We start from the raw sequence: 18,626 nt of genomic DNA on the forward strand, positions 1-18,626 counted from the left end.
TTGAGCATCGGGCGCTTGCCGTCGCGCCCGCAACGTCGTGGGTTCGATTCCCAGCGGTGGACCTTTTTCTTGGTTTTTTCTTTCTCATTCGTTGGCGTCCATTTTATGAACGTCATATGCGGTAACGGAAGTACTCGGTGGAACCCGGCATAAAACCGTGGAGGAAAGAAAAAGAAAGGAGGGAGCATTACGTCACGCAGCCAGCCTTGGCAAGCCAACTCGTTTTGAAGCCAGCAGTGTCGGCCCAGCACGTGACCTTTTTCGTCAAGATCACGCAAGAAATGACATTTGCCGAGACTTTGGGCATGGCACCCGGTAGCTTTTAATCGAAGCGCGCTCGTTCAGCGCAGACCGGCTGCTCACGGAGGAGGTTCAATAACAGAACCGCACCGGCAGTATTCAAACCTACCACGCGCGCTCTGACATTTTGATCACGTGTTGGGCCGACACGATGGGCTTCAATCGCGTGACGTAATGCTCCCTCCTTCCTTTTTCCTTCCTCCATGCATAAAACACTTTCGTGTTAAAAACCTTCTTTGTCGGCGGTAACAAGCTTCAGCCGTTTGTTAGTCCGAAATATGACAACAGGTTTTGTGTCTTCCGACTTGCGTTGTGGTGCCACAGTCCTCGCCACAACGTCCACGCATTCTGTCACACACCTAGCGCGAAAACTCGCCTGCCACCTGCGCATAGATTTCCTGAATGCACGACAATGTCCACCGGTGAAAGTGAAAGTGTGTCGCGAACTTTGATCCTTTCACCGAGAGTATTTTGCATTCCTCTGCAAATTCATGGCACCCAGCATGGACAGCTTTTCCTTTTGAGTAGTCGCTTTTTTCTTGGTTTAGAAAGACCTGGTCGTACCTGGTTCCAGATAAAGTCCGTCGTTCTGTTGGTGATAAAGCGCCACTCATGGTTCACACTTTGTCGGTTACGTTTGTTGCGGCGAAAGCTTTCATCCCTTTCGCATTCCAATTGGAGGTGGTCTTGGTACAATCTGGCATTTCGCCACCATTCTGCGCGCAATATCCTGCACACCCACACGCCGCAAAGGGTGGCAGTGGTCCGAAGGCCTCCCGTTCATTCGGTGGGCATGATCCTTGTTCCTTGTAGCATACTAATGTGCGGGCATGGCATTGCACAAATCGCTATTAGTGAGGCCAAATTGGCGGGGCTGTAAATGTGAGCACAGTAAAAAGGGCTCGTTGAACTAGAAACAGCCTTTGTCTTCGTCCCGTCTGCTCTGCATCAACCGAAGATGAACGCATACCAGCTAGCTCAAGTTCCAATTCTTATGCACCTTATTTCTTGTCTGGTTGGTACTTTGGCCTGATCCTCGGCATCAGCTTGTTATTCTTATAGCTCTCTGCAAGTTTTTACACTAGAGCGAACTGGACAAGAATCTTTGAAGAGTCTTTGGCGATTCAAGTTTCTTTTTCCACTTCCATACTCACAATCAACAGCTCTCCTTTGGCACTCCATCTCCTTTCACAACGCTGAGTAGCACGTTGATTCAGGCCTACCTCTCAGCGTCTCTGTCTGTCTCCTGCGGTCGCAGCTTAACAGTGGACGAGTGGCCAAATGAAATTAACTTAATTGCTTTCTACTCATCTTTACATCATTACATTTACGATAGAATTTTTATTGCGGCTATGCGTTGGAGGTTCCGTTCATTTGGAAGTGCTCTGTATAATTATTGCCGAAATATGAAGTACTCGCGATGCCTGACAGAAAAGCCAAAATAACTAAAGCAATTGCTTGGTCTGCATCATGATGGCCTCCATTTCGCATTTCCCAATTTATTTCTTCAGCTCCAACAAACTACCGCCTCACTTGCGGTAGTGGGTAAGGGCCCAGGGCACGCAGCCAAGGCTGTGAAGAAGAAAGCATGAGCGGGTACGGAGGCGAGCAACATTCCGAACCGTTGCAGAAGCCCCTAACCATCTGGTTCGGGGCCACCATGCTCAGTGCCTGGACGGGCTCATTCTGCATGGGCATTACGCTCGGCTACACCTCGCCAGCAACCGACAGCCTTTCAACGAGCACTGGGGAGAACGCTGACGATCTCCGCTCTGTGTCCTACTCCGCCTGGTAAGTGTCAAGCACCTGCCGCTCTCATAAATAGTTATTCGCGGCGAGATCGACCTTTAGGTGGCAGCACCGTCACCCCGCTAGTGTGGATACTGGTTTCGTGTGGTGTGTGTAGAAGTGCACGGGGCTTCTGTTTTCACATCGTGATTTTGTGTTCCGTACCCGCAGAAAACTCTTCGATATCGATGGTGAGGCTTTGTTCGGTGCCACAATGCCGCACATGCTAACAGAGCGAGGGATAAGCTTCTATTTCTATCCTACCGACGCGGAACGTCGCCGACTGTGGCTCGTTAGGCTTCGTAACAGCAAGACTGCTTCCAAGTACACCATGGTGTGCAGCAAGCACTTCGACGACGGTGCATTCTAGTGTTCGCGAACGAGAACGGATGGTGAGTAGTCAGCGATAACTTCGCTAATGTGTGCATTTATATGCTTGTTGCTGTTGTGCACTACGAGCGTGAAGACGGTTGTAGTAAGCGAACGCTCGGGGAAGCTTCCATGTGCTTTGATTTTCCTACACTTCCGCAGGAAATTTAAGCGAGAATCAGTCGAGAAAGAAGAAAATTAATTCATGGAATTTATTCTGTGTCATTCATGTACCGTCTGCGCTGTGAATGCAAAGTTTGTTCGCGCTTAGCTATGAGTCTGCTTAAACGAGAGTCCCCGAGCACTTTTGTAGTTCGCGCATGTTCCATTGTGTTTACACGGCCGCGAGAACAGTTCTCAGTGTTCCGCAGGGCAAGTACGTGCACCGAAACGCGGCAAGTGTGTATGCATGATCTGGTGCATAGTAAAGGGTATCGTTTTATGAGCCCTCACTCGCCACGTAAGCGATGAAAATGCGCGAGCGAGTTTATCGCCACTGCTGATCTTGATGAATATATTTTTCTCGCTCGCTCTATTTTTTTAAAGGGTTTTCGCGGAAGAGATTGAGGCCTGACGCACTTCCGACACTGAACTTGCCAAAGCGCAAATTTGACAGGCATAGGCTACCTCGCAAGTACACGGGTGTCTTTGTATACATTTCGCCAAAAGTTATAACTGCGCAAGGCAACTCAGCTTTGCGATTTCCGTGTCATTCCATTTTCTGTTCTGTTTAGGGGACAATTTAAGTACCGAAGTGCCAGACGCGACTTGACAGAAATGTTTCTCTGCAGTGGGACCAGGACCGTACACAACTAAAACTCGTCGCGTAACATATAAACGACAGTCCCGAAGTTATACACCTAACCACAACGCGCAAGGGCATGAGAGCCTTTTTTTAACCACCGAGCCGCTAAAAGGCTATATTCACATGAGATTTGGTACTTCTCATCTTTAGGACAAGGTCGAGTGCACTTTGCAATGCGCTTGAACCACAGAGCGGCACCTACACTGATATGACTCTCGTGAACGGACGGTACGACGACATCACACAGCACTCTCGACAAGTGCACTCACTGATCTTATTACAGTACATATACAGCCGATCAAGGCCAAATGCTTCTTTACATGTTCTTAGCCATACGTACGAGCGGTTAAAGTTGCACCAACGCAACGGAACAAACGGCCTTTTGAGGCCCTGCATGACGTACGCGCACATGCAAACACAACGCGGCTAGCAGACGACGCATGGAGCAATCCACACTAGGCGCGCTTCAGCCAGTAGCCGCCAGGCGGCGACTCCGCTCGATCTCGCGGCCAATAGCAGCGCCGGTTTGCCGTACACCAAGTAACGACGTACCGTACCGTGGTGGTCAGCACGCAGCTTTTTTGAAAACATTTGCGCCCGCGAAAGTTGACCATTCTTTATGGTAACTTGAGTTTAACAAAGTGGCTAATAGACGTCTTGTAGATTAAGAAATTTAAAGGGGCCCTGCAACACTTTTTGAGCAGGGTCAAAAAGCGCTGCCAATCGGCAGTCGAGGCTCCCGAGAACACGCGAGCCAAATATTATAGCGAAGCGAGCGGCCTGGAATTTACAATAAATTCTCAAAATCGTCTGAAAATCGCTCCCTCTTCTCTCGACAAATGATGTATTAGTCCGCAATATATGACGCGATTGTCGGCAGTTCCACCATTGGCTGATGTTATAATCACGATAACACCCTCATTATTACCTTCGTCGTTAATTTTGAGTTCAATAAGTAGATAATATGTATGTTTATATTGTGTAATGCCGTTAAAACACCGAACAAACATTAATATTAGCACTTCCGGTCTCACCGACAGCTCGTCCGCTCGTAGTTGCGTGGTTGCGTTTTCTTCACCATGTGCAGTGCCGAAATCGTGAATATTTCTGTGCTTTTGACCATCGCTGGTTGCCGTTGAGAGTGGCAGCCGTTCGAGTGTTGCCTCGTCAGCTGGAAACTGCATCGTCGGCACGTTCTCACGACCGACCGAGGCAGCGGTGCAGCATTTCTCCGATAACAATGCTGGCGCCGGCTAGCTTAGGATACCTGTGTTCGCTGTATGGCGAGAGTCCCGTTCGCTGTCTGTTCAGTATGTCATCGAGCCGTACCTCGGCGTATCCTCCCCGTAGTCTCAGATTCCCGAGAAACCGCGACACAGCAACCAAGCAGACTCGCATTTTCACGGTAGCTGCAGACAGCCGGGGGATGGGTCCGCGCCGGCCCGATGCCCCGCGATCCTTTCTTCTAGCATTTAGTTCTTTGTTGTCAGCCCGCACTCGCTGTGCGCCCGCATTCGAAGAGCAAACAGCATCGAAGTACCGCCACTGGGAGATGGGTGCACGCAGCTTTGCCGTGTTGAATACGCTTCAAGCGCGAACAGTGCGACGAGGCGGTGTATCGGAGTGTGGGTCGAAACCCATCTCAGCTGTCATTCGTTCCAAACGCGCACGCAGGTTTGCTTCCATGGTTGGCAGAGCGATGAAAACACTACGGCAGTTCGAGGTGCACACCCAACATTACCAAACCGACTCGCAGTTTTCAAGCACGCGCGATACACGGTGCGATGAGCTCCGCCGCTCGACGACGACCGCGCGAGCCGACCGGAAGTGGCGCCACAGACCACGTGGTTGCGCCGAGACGCCAGAGAGAAAAAAATGAAGAAAAAAATGTCTTCGGCGCCTCCTCGCACCTCCGCCCTCCCTCCCTTCATGCCCTGCGCAGCTTTCCGCACGCTCGCGGCGTTGAGTTGAGGGAGAAAGCTGCGGAACGTGATCTCTAAAATTTGGTAACACCACTTACACTTGACGGATTCGAAAAATTTTTGCGGCATATGACTCGTGAATAGTCATACGTCAATAATGAGACTATTCCAATATAACTAAGAAAGGTGTTGCAGGGCCCCTTTAAGCGACGCCGGTACGGTATTTCCGTACTTAGTGTGCGTAATTTCCCTCACTTCCTAAGACACGCTAATAGTTTGGCCACCGCAGTCGCCCATTGGCTGCGGAGCTCGGCTGCTGACCCGAAAAACACGGGCCCCATGCCGGCTGAGGCAGTCGCATTGCGTTAAAGACGAATTGCTAGAGACCCGTGTACTGTGCGATGTCCGTGCCCGTTAAAGAACAGCAGGTGGTCGAAATTCCATCCTCTACAGTGCCTCTCATAGCCGAAGTCGCCTCGGCACGTTATACTGTAGCGGGAAGTACAGTTTGTTTATTTATTTATTTATTTATTTATTTATTTATTTATTTATTTATTTATTTATTTATTTATTTACTTACTTATACATACTGCCAATCCCACTAGACACTATTGCAGTAGGGCAATCAAACAAGATGAAAAGATACGCGTACAGAAAATGAAAATAAAAATGCATCACTACAATTCTTACACAACATTAATTCCAGTTAAAGAGAACATACAACTATGGCCATAAACATAAGATAAATCCAACATACTGATTATATTCAGCAACAGGCACAAGAGAGTTACTGACAGATATTACAAATACAAACAAAACTGATTGTGCATGGCGCTGATATAAACATATTCAGTAAGCGCACCAGAGTGACACTAGTGCCTAAGAAAGTGACGGCGATAGCGCGTGATAATTTCACGTGATAATAACCTGGTGTGCTCCAATTTATAGCGGGACTTACCGACAACGTCATAGAATATTCTTATACTTCTACAACCAGCAAACGTGGGTCAGTGAAATGCAGTTTAACATCTGTAAACTGGGTGCGGTTGTTCTTAGTCAATGCCTGGGTGAAGGTTAAACCTTGCCCCTCAGAGGAGAAGGTGCTAGTGTCTGCATTTCACCGACACCCACATTTGCTGGTCGTACAACCCAAGATATATGTTGCCAAAAGTATGTTGCCTTACAAGAGCGCACACTCCAAACTCGTGAAACGAGGCATCATCACGTCTAGCTTCCTCTCAGCCCTGCAGAAATCATGTGCACACATGGTTTTAGCCAGTTTCAACAGACAGGTTGAGACCCTGCTGTCCGCTGGTTACCCAGGTGACTTAATCCGCAGCATTTCTGAAAGCCTACCTCAGAAAATAAAATCTACAGCAAGGAAAGAGCAATCCTTTACTCAAGAACCACCTTTTTTTATGCTGTATTTGCGTTGCCTACCTCACAATATCAAGAGGGCAGGAGAAATGTACAGAATTCGCGTCCTGTTTTCAGCGCTATGCAAAGAAGTGTGCCCTCTGCTGACTAAAGGAAAAAACGAGCATCGCTCGTGCAAAAAACATGGTTGATCCCTCCGTCATAGGAATCGGAATAACACGAGAGTAGTCAATGCCTGGGTGGAATCGGAATAACACGAGAGTAAAGCCTGCCCTTACAGAAGCAACTGAATGTTTACTGTACATTGATATAAGAGAGTTTTCACAATGTATATAGATGTCTGGCAGCTAATAGCACCGTACGTGTATGCACCCACTTTAATGATTGGTGGTACATCTCCATCGCTACGACTATCGTCCATGTTAAATGAATAAACAAACCCTTGTGGTAGCAGCTGTAGTATTTCAGGGTGAAATCGTAATCAGAGAACGAGGTGTGATGGCCCGAAGAGCATCGCATATTGGACGCAGAACTTGGTCGCCATCCTGCGGCATGTTAAAATGTGATTGAACACCACGGCCGGGCTAGTGGAAAACGCAAAGCGCGTCGTGCCGCCCCCGTAGCCCGGCTGCGATTTTTCTCGGGGCGAGCGCGTGAGCGGGCAATACAGCCAGGTGAGGCAGGCGCGCGTCGCAGAGCTATTCCTGGTTTGGACTGGCGTGAAGCTATGAGCGAGGCCGACGCTTTTGCGACGCTTGGGCTAATGTCGCCACCTCGCGGTGTGTTAAGGCATTGACACAATTGAACTTCTATTGAAAACACTCCGAATGGGACGGACGTGTGACGCGTTGCATGTGCTAATCGGGGAGGGTAATGACGAATTACTTTACCTTACCGCTCCCAGAGGGCAACACCACCCCGCCGACCGGGAGAGTGGCAGGTATAAAAGGCGCTTGTCCTGCGTTCTTCGTTGTCGTACGTGTCTTTCGCGCTTACAGATGTTATGGATCACTACCAACTAGCCCGATCTCGGTGCCTACTTCGGTTGTCCTCGTCCCGGCACTATAGTCTTCCCGTAGTTTGTGAACACGTTGCTGCATGGCCATGAGCATGTTACTCTACTTTATGGGTGCACCGACTCCAGACTGGACCATCCACGTTGTTACGGTGGCCTATTCTGAGCGCAAGGCGCCAATGGCTTTCCACATTGTGGGCACAGATGGAGCGAGATCGAAGTTTCCGTCCATAAACCAGGTGCTGCTCTCAGCTGGTAACTTCAAGCACGCTGTACTAGCGAATACAAGTAAAAGTAAAAGTTTGTTAAGTCGACCCCAATAATTCGGAAAATCGGATGATTCGAACGTGCTCTCTGGTCCCGGCAAGCATATATATTGTTTAATGACATCAAACTCGTTAATTCTGTAATATTTGGCAGCAACCCGGTTAGTCGGGCGATCATAGGAGTTCGCCAAACACGAAACGCCGTAAATGTGCAATTCAAAGGCGCGAAAACGGTGTTCGCGAACAACGAAAACGGCCGCTGGCTCCGGACCCAGTGCGCCCTCGCCCTAGCCTTCCACGACCACGTCAAGACGACGTGCCACTGCAGTTCCGCCGCCGCCACCACCGCCATACCCCCTCCTGTAGGCCAATGCAGCGCACCGAGGAAGACAGACATTTGGCCCGCCCTGCACCACCGCCCGCATTGCTACCATTGCGAGGAAGCAGGCCACACCACCGCCGCTTAAAACAAGAGAGAGCTGAGCTAGTTGGTAGGTATTCAAGTTAAAGAGACAGGGCGTGCAAACACGGGCACAAGAGGGAAGTCAAGACACCACAAACGCCGACTAACAACTGAAAAAAAGAGTACAGCGCAGGAAAAGAAGGCAGACACAAAAACGTATCTGCGCATGCCCAGGCAAGACGCGAACCTATCAATCCGGTACGCGTGTTCCTCTACGTGAGAAATAACTTTGCGGCTTCTTGACTTCTCTCTCTCTTCTGTGTTTGCATGCCGTGTTTATCTAATATGACAGCCAGTACCACGAGGGGGGACTACGCGCTTTCGACGTCAGCGCGTCTTGTCCACAGCGCGGTAAGCGGCCACACGACGTCGCCAACTACCTCGCAGCATCTCAGTAGAGATCTCGTCGAGCATCGCGTACAGCATAGCAAGGACCAGGGGCGTAGCCGGAAATTTTTTCGGGGGGGGGGGGGGGGTTCAACCATACTTTATGTACAGGTCGGCCCACTGTTAAAGGGAACAATTGCGTTCAGGGCATGTCAGGATATCGCTCTCTTGCAACAGTACAGTGGCTTAGATTTACATAAGACTACTGGTGGTTGACAGTTCCGACTCCCTTTGACAGACCAGTACCTTGAACGAACAACGTTTCCACATCCACTAGGAATGAGGGGGCCAGCAAAATGAAGGGGGCTCATTCGAGTGTTCCCTTTAACAGTGGACCGACCTGTATGTTCGTGCGTGCGTTTGTATGTGTGCGTGTATATATACGCAAGCAAAACTGAAAAATTTCGGGGGGGTTTGAACCCCCTCTTGGCTACGCCCCTGGCAAGGACTTTACCTTTCTCCCGGACTTGAACCATACACAGGCCCAAACCGGGGCCGATCACTTAGCCCGCATTCAGAAAACTAAAAGCAGCAACCGATGGAGGTGCGGTTGCTGTTCATCGCAACCAACGCCTCCTGTGTAGAGGAGGCGCTGTCGCAACCCCGAACATATTCCGCCGCCACCGATGACGCTGCGACAAAACGACACACCACCAGCCTAACAGAGCCATGAGTTCAATACTTCGCCGGCGAAAGAAGACGACTTTGGGTAGATGCAGCCGTGATCCGACGCCGCGCCCTTACCGAAACGCCAGACGACGAGCTAGCGACATCGACGGTCTCAACGTCGTCGCTCAGGACAAGACTTGAGCCGAATACTCTGTCATCAATGAGCGATTCACCACGATTTTGAAGAAAGTCAAGACTGCCTGGGAAGGGCCCGAAATCCGGACAGCTGTATGCCCCTAATAACGCCGACTAGACTCTGCTTGGCGAGAACCACTATCGACCGCCAAACTTATTCGGCGAGCTTTTGACGCTACAGCGTTGTTCGAGTGACGTCATTCTTGGCATGGATTTGTTATGTCAACAGTTAGCAACAGTTAGCCCAACAAATAGCCGACGACATATCACGATTTGATTGCATTAACAAAGATTTGTTAAATTCCATCTTAAAATTGCTTTCAAATGCCAAGTTTTCTCCTGTAGGTATATTTTGTAGCACATTGCGGTAACACGAAGACAACTTACAGCAAAATCGCTGCTAATGGGCAATGAGGGAGAGAAGGAGAAGCATAAAAAGAAGCACCTTAGGGTAAGCTGCATTCCGACGCAGTTTTCTGACGACGTTAGTGGAGCTGAAACACCCTTGCCTACATGCCCGATTTTAGGGTTGGCACCACTAATGCCTCATCAAAAAAATCTCTCTCAAAATAGTGCGGCGAATTACCTCGATCAGGCCCTTATTCTTCTGTCTCTTCTTAGGGCCCAATGACTCCTCACAAGACACCCATAAAGGCGCGCTGATCACATTTCATGAAATTTGCACACATTACAGACACCAACGCTTAACATATCCACCTCTTTCTCTGCCTAGAACGCGCCAGAGAGAAATATTGTGGCGGCAACTACAAACTCGCACATTTCTTACCTCGCGAACTCTGTAATTACTTTTCTCTGCCACATACCCGTCACCCAAGTGTCGCTTCTGCCCTGTCCAGATAGCAGATCTCTCGCATATCATGTGGCAGTGTCCCATCCAATCTCCCGTCCGCACTCTCAAACCATTAATTAGTAGTGAGGAGCTGTTGGAGACTGCCCTGCGCAGCTCCGATCCCACCCTCCGGGACCGAGTCCTGAGGTGGGCTGAGGAGGTAGCGGGGGCCTACCACGACAGGTAGTCTGACGTTATGCCACACAGAGCAGTGACGGACGCTTACTGGAACTGGATCACAGACCTCCCTCTCTCCCCTCCGGCCCCTCCCCTTTCTTAAAAAGGTAAATAAAGTTTCTTCACTCACTCTTCTTCTTCTGTCTATCATGGCCCATTAGCAGCGATTTTGCTGTGGGAAACACCGCATGCTTCGTCCCTCCCCAGGTTTCACGTTAGCGGAGCTGAAACATCCTTCCCCGCACGTTTCGCCCCTCCCCAAATTTTTTTTTTTTTTGCTACACCACTGCCGTCTTTATGGCATGACTAACTGCTTCGCTGTTAAAAGTGCAACCGCGTATAGAAAATGCAACTAAATTCTAGACACTGGCTGTGATTTTGCGTCTTTATGGATCCTCCTATCGCATTAAAAAGCTTTGTAATACGTTCAAATTTGAAGCCTCTTTTGTTATGATTAAGCTAAACAATCTGTGTGCTAGAATTGATAAGAACTCAGCGGGTGCAGATGTGCCGAAGAGTATAGTGTGTAGAATCAAGCACGACAATCACCTTGTTCCGTGCAAAAAAAAATGTTATGGCAGATTCGCACTAGTGGTGACAAGCCCGAAGGAAGAGCGCAGCTTGGTGGCCTTCCTTGCTTTTCTTTTTCATCCTTTCTTCTCTTTCTTTATCGTTCTCTCTTTTTCTTGTATCTCTTTTCTGTGTATGTTTATACGTCTGTCTTTCTATATCTTTCTATCTCTTTTTCTTTGTTTCTCTCTCTATATGTCTTACTTGTGTTTGTCTCTCTCAATGTCTTTCTCTGCCTTTCTATCTTTTTGTCTTTATTGCCTTTACCTCTCCCTATATTTCTCTTTCTCCCTCTTTCTATCGCTTTCTTCCTAACTCTATTTTTCTGTCTGTCTTTGTTTCTCTCTATTTTCTCTTTCTTTCTTTCTTTCTTTCACGCGTTTCGAGTTCTCCACTTCGCCGAGCAGAGTTTTCGTTTAACGCTCGCATCTGCTGTACTCTGTTGTGCGGCTTGTCCAATTCCTGTGGCGCATAACCACCTTTGGAGTTTTTTGCAACACCATACAAACTACGGCGAGCGACAACAGATTCGCAGTTAAAACGACATTCTGCTCCGCTTTCTTGCTGTAAGGTTCGTGTGCGGCAGACTGCCTTAATGTGTGAGCAGCAAAGCGTTCGCATTTTTTCGCCCATTGCTCCACGTGCGGCTGCAGCCCGGAGATATGTCGCCCGAGCATCGCTCTTGAGCACAACCATTCCCGCATAAATGTCATAATTCATACGGCGTAGCGCACCACGACAGGGACAGAGAAGAGGGACGGACACACACAGCGCTAACTTGCAACTAATGATTTTATTTGCGATCACAGATGCCTTTTATACAATAACAGTAGATCTATAAAACCGAGAGAACAACATCTAAAGATACAGCACAAAGCCTGCACGTGCCATCACTAGAAGCCGGATTTTGGGGCATCAAAAAGCGCGTTTTAGGCACCAAAAATTGGCAGGCAAAACAACGTTTTAGGCCTCTCATATCGTACATATAGGCACAATAAATGTTTACATGAATGCAAATAAATTCAAAGGAAGACGTGCACGACGTCTATTTACGACAGGAAAACAAGAAATGTTATTAAGATGGCACACAGGCACCAAGAGTTCAACGCAGCCGTGCAATTGTCCTTCGTCACGCACGCTTTGCAGAGCCCGGTCTCTCCGCTTATTCTGTAGCCTGGTGAGTCAAGTATCCGCTATCGAATCAACACACACCTCTGTGCCTTTCTTTTCGGCATGACTGAGAAGGACAGAGCAGGAGCAGACATCCAGATCGCTAAAAGAGCAGAGGGAGGGGATTTTAGGGGCGAAGCTTCTTAAAGCGGCACCCGTTCGTCCCCGTCGTAGTGCGTAACCAGTCTTAACGCTAGTACCAGATCTTGACCTCCAAGGTGGTGCCGGTGGCAGATTTCTCCTGTGCGTTGTTGAACAATAAAAAATTCGCAGCGTGCGCGTTAACTAAAAGCCGAATTCTTCTGTCTCTCATTCTTCATTAGCAGCCATTGGCATGTTCCTGTAGGAAACCTTAGTAGAAGTAGAAGTGTAAGTGTTAGCTAAAAGCCGACTTCTTCTGTCTCTCATTCCCATTAGCAGCCATTGTTTACCTCCAAGGTAGTGCCTGGTGAGATTTCTCCTGTGCGTGATTAAACAATAAAAATTTTGTTCAAAACGCCGTTGATTGATGAAATAAACCAACGAAAGACGCCAGATGTTTTCTAAAAGCAAAACGAAAAGACGCCAGATGTTTCTAAAGCAAAACGAAAAGACGCCAGCTGCTTAACGAAAGACGCCAGATGTTTCTCCTGCGTGATTAAACAATGAAAATGCACAGCGTACATGTAAAATTCAAGTGAGCTGCAAGTCGTCATAACTCTCATCGAACCTTTAGTATAAACGCGCCCGATCTCACGTCGGCGATGATGTACTGGGCAGAATTCACGGAAAATTCACGGTTTACCGATGAACCTCCGCAGCTTCGCCCACTCATCATCATTCACTCCGTGGATATGCTGTGATTTTCCTATCGGCCGGGTCGAATCGCGTAGCACCAGTTTCTCCCCAGGCGGTGAACACCTTAACCCTTTCACTACCGATTTTTTTTACCAAGAACGATGCAAAAATACGGATTTTTTTCTTCGCCAATTTTATTCTACGTGTCTTGAAACCTATAAAACTACTTAAAGGCGCTTTATTCGCAAGATGCAAGCGAAACATTTTGTTAATAGGCAGAGAATTGGCTTTACTGTACTGCACCAGGGAAAGTGCTCTAACCTGTCTTCGGTGCAGAAAATGTCTCTGAAATTTAAAAAAATAAGCGCAGATACAAGGGAGCCTATGAAAAAAACATGGTTGATCCCTCTGGCATAGGAATCGGTATAACACGAAAGTAAAACGTGTCTTCACAGACGTAGTTGAGCGTTTGTTGTGCATTGTTTCGCCCTGAGGGCGAAGGAATGAATGATATAGCAACAAGTTGTAATGTCACGCTAAGAACGGCAAGCAGCTCGAAACTTCCAACGCATTGCTCAAGCAGAAAGGACGCACGGAACGAACATACACAGGATGAGCGCGAACTAACAACTGTCACAGCTCGACAGTTAAAGCGCGCTGATCAAATACAAAGGAGGACGCACGAAACGAACGCACAAGTACACACAGGATGAGCGCGAACTGTCACAGTTGTAACTTATTTGTTTTTGAGCAGCGCGCTCCTTTCGCAAGAGCGGCCACTGCAGTGAGCGAAATGACCTTCGTGCTCTCTGTAACTTGAACGCAAACTTGCGGTGAGAGCGCAAGGCGTACAAGATAAGCGCGCGCGCAGGAGCGACCACGCCCTGTAGAGGCACACGCTCATCTCAACGCGGGGGGCGACGACATTTAAAGCGCGCTCTTCGAGCCCTTCGCGCCATCTCGCTAGTGATAACGAAAACACGCTGATGTACTCTGATCTCTGAGTACCGCCACTGGCAAATGGAGTATATGAATAGCACGCCGTTAGTATGACGAAGAACGTGCCGTTTGCGGCGGAGTCGTTTCGCGCTGCGCGCTGGGGATCGAGAGGTCGTAAGTTCGATTCCAGGTGATGGAACCTTTTCTTCTAGTTTTTTCTTTGCAATTTTTAGTCTTTATATTTTACAACGTCATATCCGTGATGGAAATGCGTCAGTGGAGCCGTGGTGGACCCCGCCATAAAACACTTTCGTGTTAAAAAAGCTTTGGACGCGTCGGTGGGGGTTTGCTTACACCTTTCGACGTCTACTGCCGAAACGTCAGGACGCGGTCTTCGTCTGAATCCAATGATTTAGAAAAAATATGCTGCTCTGTACAGTCGCTGTTTCACTCGCAGGAGATCTGAAATTATTCATTCCACAAAAACCTCGGCGAACAAGTGTTTTCTTCTTTTTTCAGAAAAAAGCTGCTTCCGGCGCGAGCGGCTCAGAGGAGGACGCCTTTTTCTAATTCCGGTTATCAGAATCCAGTACTTTTTCGACCAAATTGCATGCTTTGAGCGGTTTTTATTTTACTTTTTTTACTCCACCAGCCGTTCAAGCCAAAGAGCCAATATGAATCAGGCTATAGCTTAATTTCTCTGCCCGCAAATGCTACTTTCAGCGTGCAAGAGCTCATCTCGTCTTCGGTAGGGAAAGGGTTAAAAGGTGAACTATAAACTAAACAAAAGCCGCGCGCACACCATATTTTTCTTTTGCTCTGCACTCTCCCCTGATTACTCTCCGCAATGCCGCATTCGCCAACCGCTCGCGCCATATCAGCGCGGCAGGATATGCTCTCCGGTGCGTTCCATTTCACTGCTGAAGCGGTTAATTCCGGGAGTTGGTTGAACTAGAGGACTAGGCTGAAATGGCTGAGTGGGCTAGTTAGTGATTAATTCCGCTTGCTTGAAATGCGAGCGCTTAACGTAGACAAGGACGTAAAGAAATAACACACGGACAGGCGCTTACTACCAACTGAAGGTTTAATGGGGAAAAGAGACATATATACTGACAGATAAAAGTTTCGTAAGCACATCTGATAAGAGCACACCACAAACAAACCATAACAAGAGTGATAAAAACTTTTCCAAAGCCCACTTTACCATACAGCAATTCCTTAACGCCTACGGCATCTGCCACTGTCGAGAAACTCAATCTCCCTATCAGACGGAGCTATTGACGGTTTGCTCACGCAAGTCGAGCCACCACGCGCTATGTTTGCAGGCTCTACGATAATTCTTGTGCGCTCATCTTTGTGCCTATCAACCACAACTGTGCTATCAAATTGAACTTCGCATCCACACATGCTGACATGTTGGGCCAGAAAACCATCGTGCAACGTTCGCAATGGCAACGATGGTTTTTTGGCCCAACATGTCAGCATGTGTGGATGCGAAGTTCAATTTGATAGCACAGTTGTGGTTGATAGGCACAAAGATGAGCGCACAAGAATTATCGTAGAGGCTGCAAACATAGCGCGTGGCGGCTCGACTTGCGTGAGCAAACCGTCAATAGCTCTGTCTGATAGGGAGATTGAGTTTCTCGACAGTGGCAGATGCCGTAGGCGTTAAGGAATTGCTGTATGGTAAAGTGGGCTTTGGAAAAGTTTTTATCACTATTTTTATAGTTTGTTTGTGGTGTGCTCGTATCGGATGCGCTTACGAAACTTTTATCTGTCGGTATATATGTCTCTTTTTCCCATTAAGCCTTCAGTTTGTAGTAAGCGCCTGTCCGTGTGTTATTTCTTCACTTCCTTGTCTACGTTAAGCGCTCGCATTTCAAGCAAGCAGAACTAGGTTGAACCTCAAGTTCCGAACAGTCAATGTTACGCAGTAAAATGAATAATGGACTCAATCTGCACCCGGAAAAGAAACTTAAGGCTAAATATTGTTCATATAGGCGCCATGTTTGAAAATAGGTATTTATAGGCATTTATAGACATATAGGCCCGAACGTCAAAAATAGGCATTTATAGGCGCTATAAAAACACAATAAAAGCCCTCCTTAGCTTTTAATTTATGCTCATATATCAAAATGGCGCGATATGAGCGTAAGGAACAAGATAGGCATTTACGTAAAATCCGATCTCTAGTGATTAGTGATGACTCATCACTAATCACAACTATCTGCACCCGCCAAACTCAAAGCGATGATTCCAGACACAACTTTTCTTTAGCTGACAAAGCTAAAGAAGGCACACTCATTCATTTTTTTTTCCTTTCGCCGATTTCATAGGCTTCAATTATTTCCCGCGTGGTTCTGCCGCGGGCCCTATCGAGAATACAGGTGTTTTGAAACATTTGGGCGCAACCACACATCTGACAGTGAATTCCCAAATGACCAGATACAGCCCTTTCTACGTTGTACTGGTCTTCCCAAAGTCTTTGGTTCACACACCTTCCAGTCTGGACTAGGTATACGCGTTCACATGTCAAAGGGATACAATACACAACGCCTCGACTGCAACTGACAAATATTTCCCGTTGCTCGATCATACAATGCCGCTACATTAACCTTTTTGCACATTCCTTGTAATCGTTCGGGAGCAGAAAAAACCACGTCCGCAGCGGCCTTATCCTTCGCAAATTATGCGAAATGGCGTGCACGTAGGGCACTACATTCACGCAAGTAAAGCCATTACCGCAAAATGCCGAGCAAGCGCGTCCCTCCCTTTTTCGGGAGATCTGAAATATGCGCCAATGACCGAGCAAGCGCCCCCGTGTGCGTTCATGAGGAAAGACGAGCCGAAGGGCAACATCTGAAAACCATCCCGGCAAGATGTCCTGTGCTTCGTATCCGCCTGCGATAGGAAGCACAGGTCACCGTTTGGGTAGCAACGGTGACTCTATCATTCACCGGGTGTGGCATATCTAATGCACTAGATGGTTCGAAGGATGGTGCGCTGCACGCCATGCTCTCCGGTGTCGGCGATGTACCACCAGAAGACCGCAGGTCTTTGCACACCGAGTGCGCGGACTTGGCTTTTGCGTCTGACTCTAAGGAGTTGTTTGACGAGTTTGACAGTGACGAGGGGGAATAAAAACAGTAAATAAATAAAGCATTTCATTAGAAACATCGATGGTCGTTTTTTTTTTTAGCGGCTCTCACACCGGCACCTTGAATTTCGGTTCGGGACCGAGCACGCGCCCCCACCAAATCTAGTCGGATTATGCTTCACCGTGAGCGGTGGGGGTGGGGGGGGAGGGCGCTTGCTCGGCGTTTTACGGTAGTTGCAAGTTAGCGCTGTGTGTCTGCGCCCCTATTCTCTATCCCTGTGGCGGTGCACTACGCCATATGAATTATGATTATGGATTACGAACCAACTAGCCCGGCAACGCGCCTTAGCAAACCACATAAGAGAGATAGCCTTTTCAATACTTCGTAATTTGTTTTGTTCTGTTGGTTACCCGCGCAGTTATGTGTGTTCATTGTCTTTTTATGTTCGAATACAACGATTCAGTTGTCAGCCAGCGCTCGTCTTGTGCGGCCTTCCCTATCCCTCGCTCGTGTTCTGAGCTTCAAGCATGCATGAACTGCCTCTAGCCCTGCAAGTTGATCACGAAAACTCATTTCAGTCACGTGCGACAGGATCTGATCAATGGCAAGAAGCGCAAACGAGAATGTTCTTTCTTGTTGTTCAATTCCGCTAATAATAAACTTTGAATGGCCGAAGAAATAATTTATCATAAAGTACATTCGTCGTGGATTATAGCGCCAACACAAGTGGTCAGGCACCGACCGCATCGCAGTGCCCAATGATTGCAGAACGTGGGCCTCTGCCAAATAGGATCTAAACTTATGTCCAACTGCACTCCCGCGATAGACATTCTGTACGTTAACCACGAAAAGAAGGCAATCATCAACGTAGCGTAATGTCTTCTGCTGCACGCTCCAAAATTTCGGAAGAATACAGAAAGAGTAGATACATGATTTTCTCAGACAAGTGATATAACAATTATGCGCGTGAAGGACGGCCTCGATGAGAAGCACATCGCAACAGAATCGCAAGGAATGCGTAAGGATGGCTTTCGCTTGCTTTTTATTGTTTATCCGCTGCTCATGAACGTCCGGTCCAGGTGACAGCGTTGCAGGAGCGCCATTCTGGCCGCAAAAGAAAAAGAAAAACAAACTGGAATAGTATTGAAACAGAACTGTGGCGTTCCCCACGTGTGCACTGAATACCACGATTTTCTGCAGGTTCGGATTCCTGTTGCCGGTGGGTGCAGTGTTTGGATCAGTCGCATCGGCGTACGTCTGCCAACACATGGGTCGCCGGTTCGCGCTCTTGCTGAGCGCACTCATCTTCATGCTTGGCTACGCGACGCTCTTCGCTGCCAGCTGGTCCACTCTCATCCTGTGCGGCCGCTTCTTGACAGGACTAGCCACCGGCATGGTGTCCCTCTGCGTGCCAACCTACATCGCCGAAGTAACGCTGCCTGCGTACCGAGGGACCATGGTATATTGCTTTTGCTCTCTGCCCTCAGCGAACACCCAATGATTCATTGTCTATTTTGCGCGTTAACAAATTGAACCAGGATCATCAGAC

The 18,626-nt window shown here is 48.2% G+C and overlaps 1 protein-coding gene across 1 annotated transcript; it reads left to right on the forward strand.

The window, feature by feature from the left end:
- Positions 1–1,888: 1,888 nt before the first annotated feature.
- LOC119385375 (solute carrier family 2, facilitated glucose transporter member 8) lies at positions 1,889–18,578 on the forward strand. The gene is made up of 2 exons (XM_037652824.1): positions 1,889–2,091; positions 18,278–18,578. Exons 1-2 carry the CDS (start codon positions 1,889–1,891, stop codon positions 18,576–18,578), a joined length of 504 nt encoding a protein of 167 aa, XP_037508752.1.
- Positions 18,579–18,626: the final 48 nt, after the last annotated feature.

This window comes from Rhipicephalus sanguineus, chromosome 3 (genome assembly GCF_013339695.2).
Source record: "Rhipicephalus sanguineus isolate Rsan-2018 chromosome 3, BIME_Rsan_1.4, whole genome shotgun sequence".
In the NCBI taxonomy this organism is placed as follows: domain Eukaryota; kingdom Metazoa; phylum Arthropoda; class Arachnida; order Ixodida; family Ixodidae; genus Rhipicephalus; species Rhipicephalus sanguineus.

Bases quoted from the DNA above. Each gene is read 5' to 3' on its own strand.
- LOC119385375 (XM_037652824.1), top strand. From the start codon at position 1,889: ATGAGCGGGTACGGAGGCGAGCAACATTCCGAACCGTTGCAGAAGCCC. The intron at 2,092-18,277 runs GTAAGTGTCAAG...GATTTTCTGCAG, and splicing joins TCTGTGTCCTACTCCGCCTG to GTTCGGATTCCTGTTGCCGG.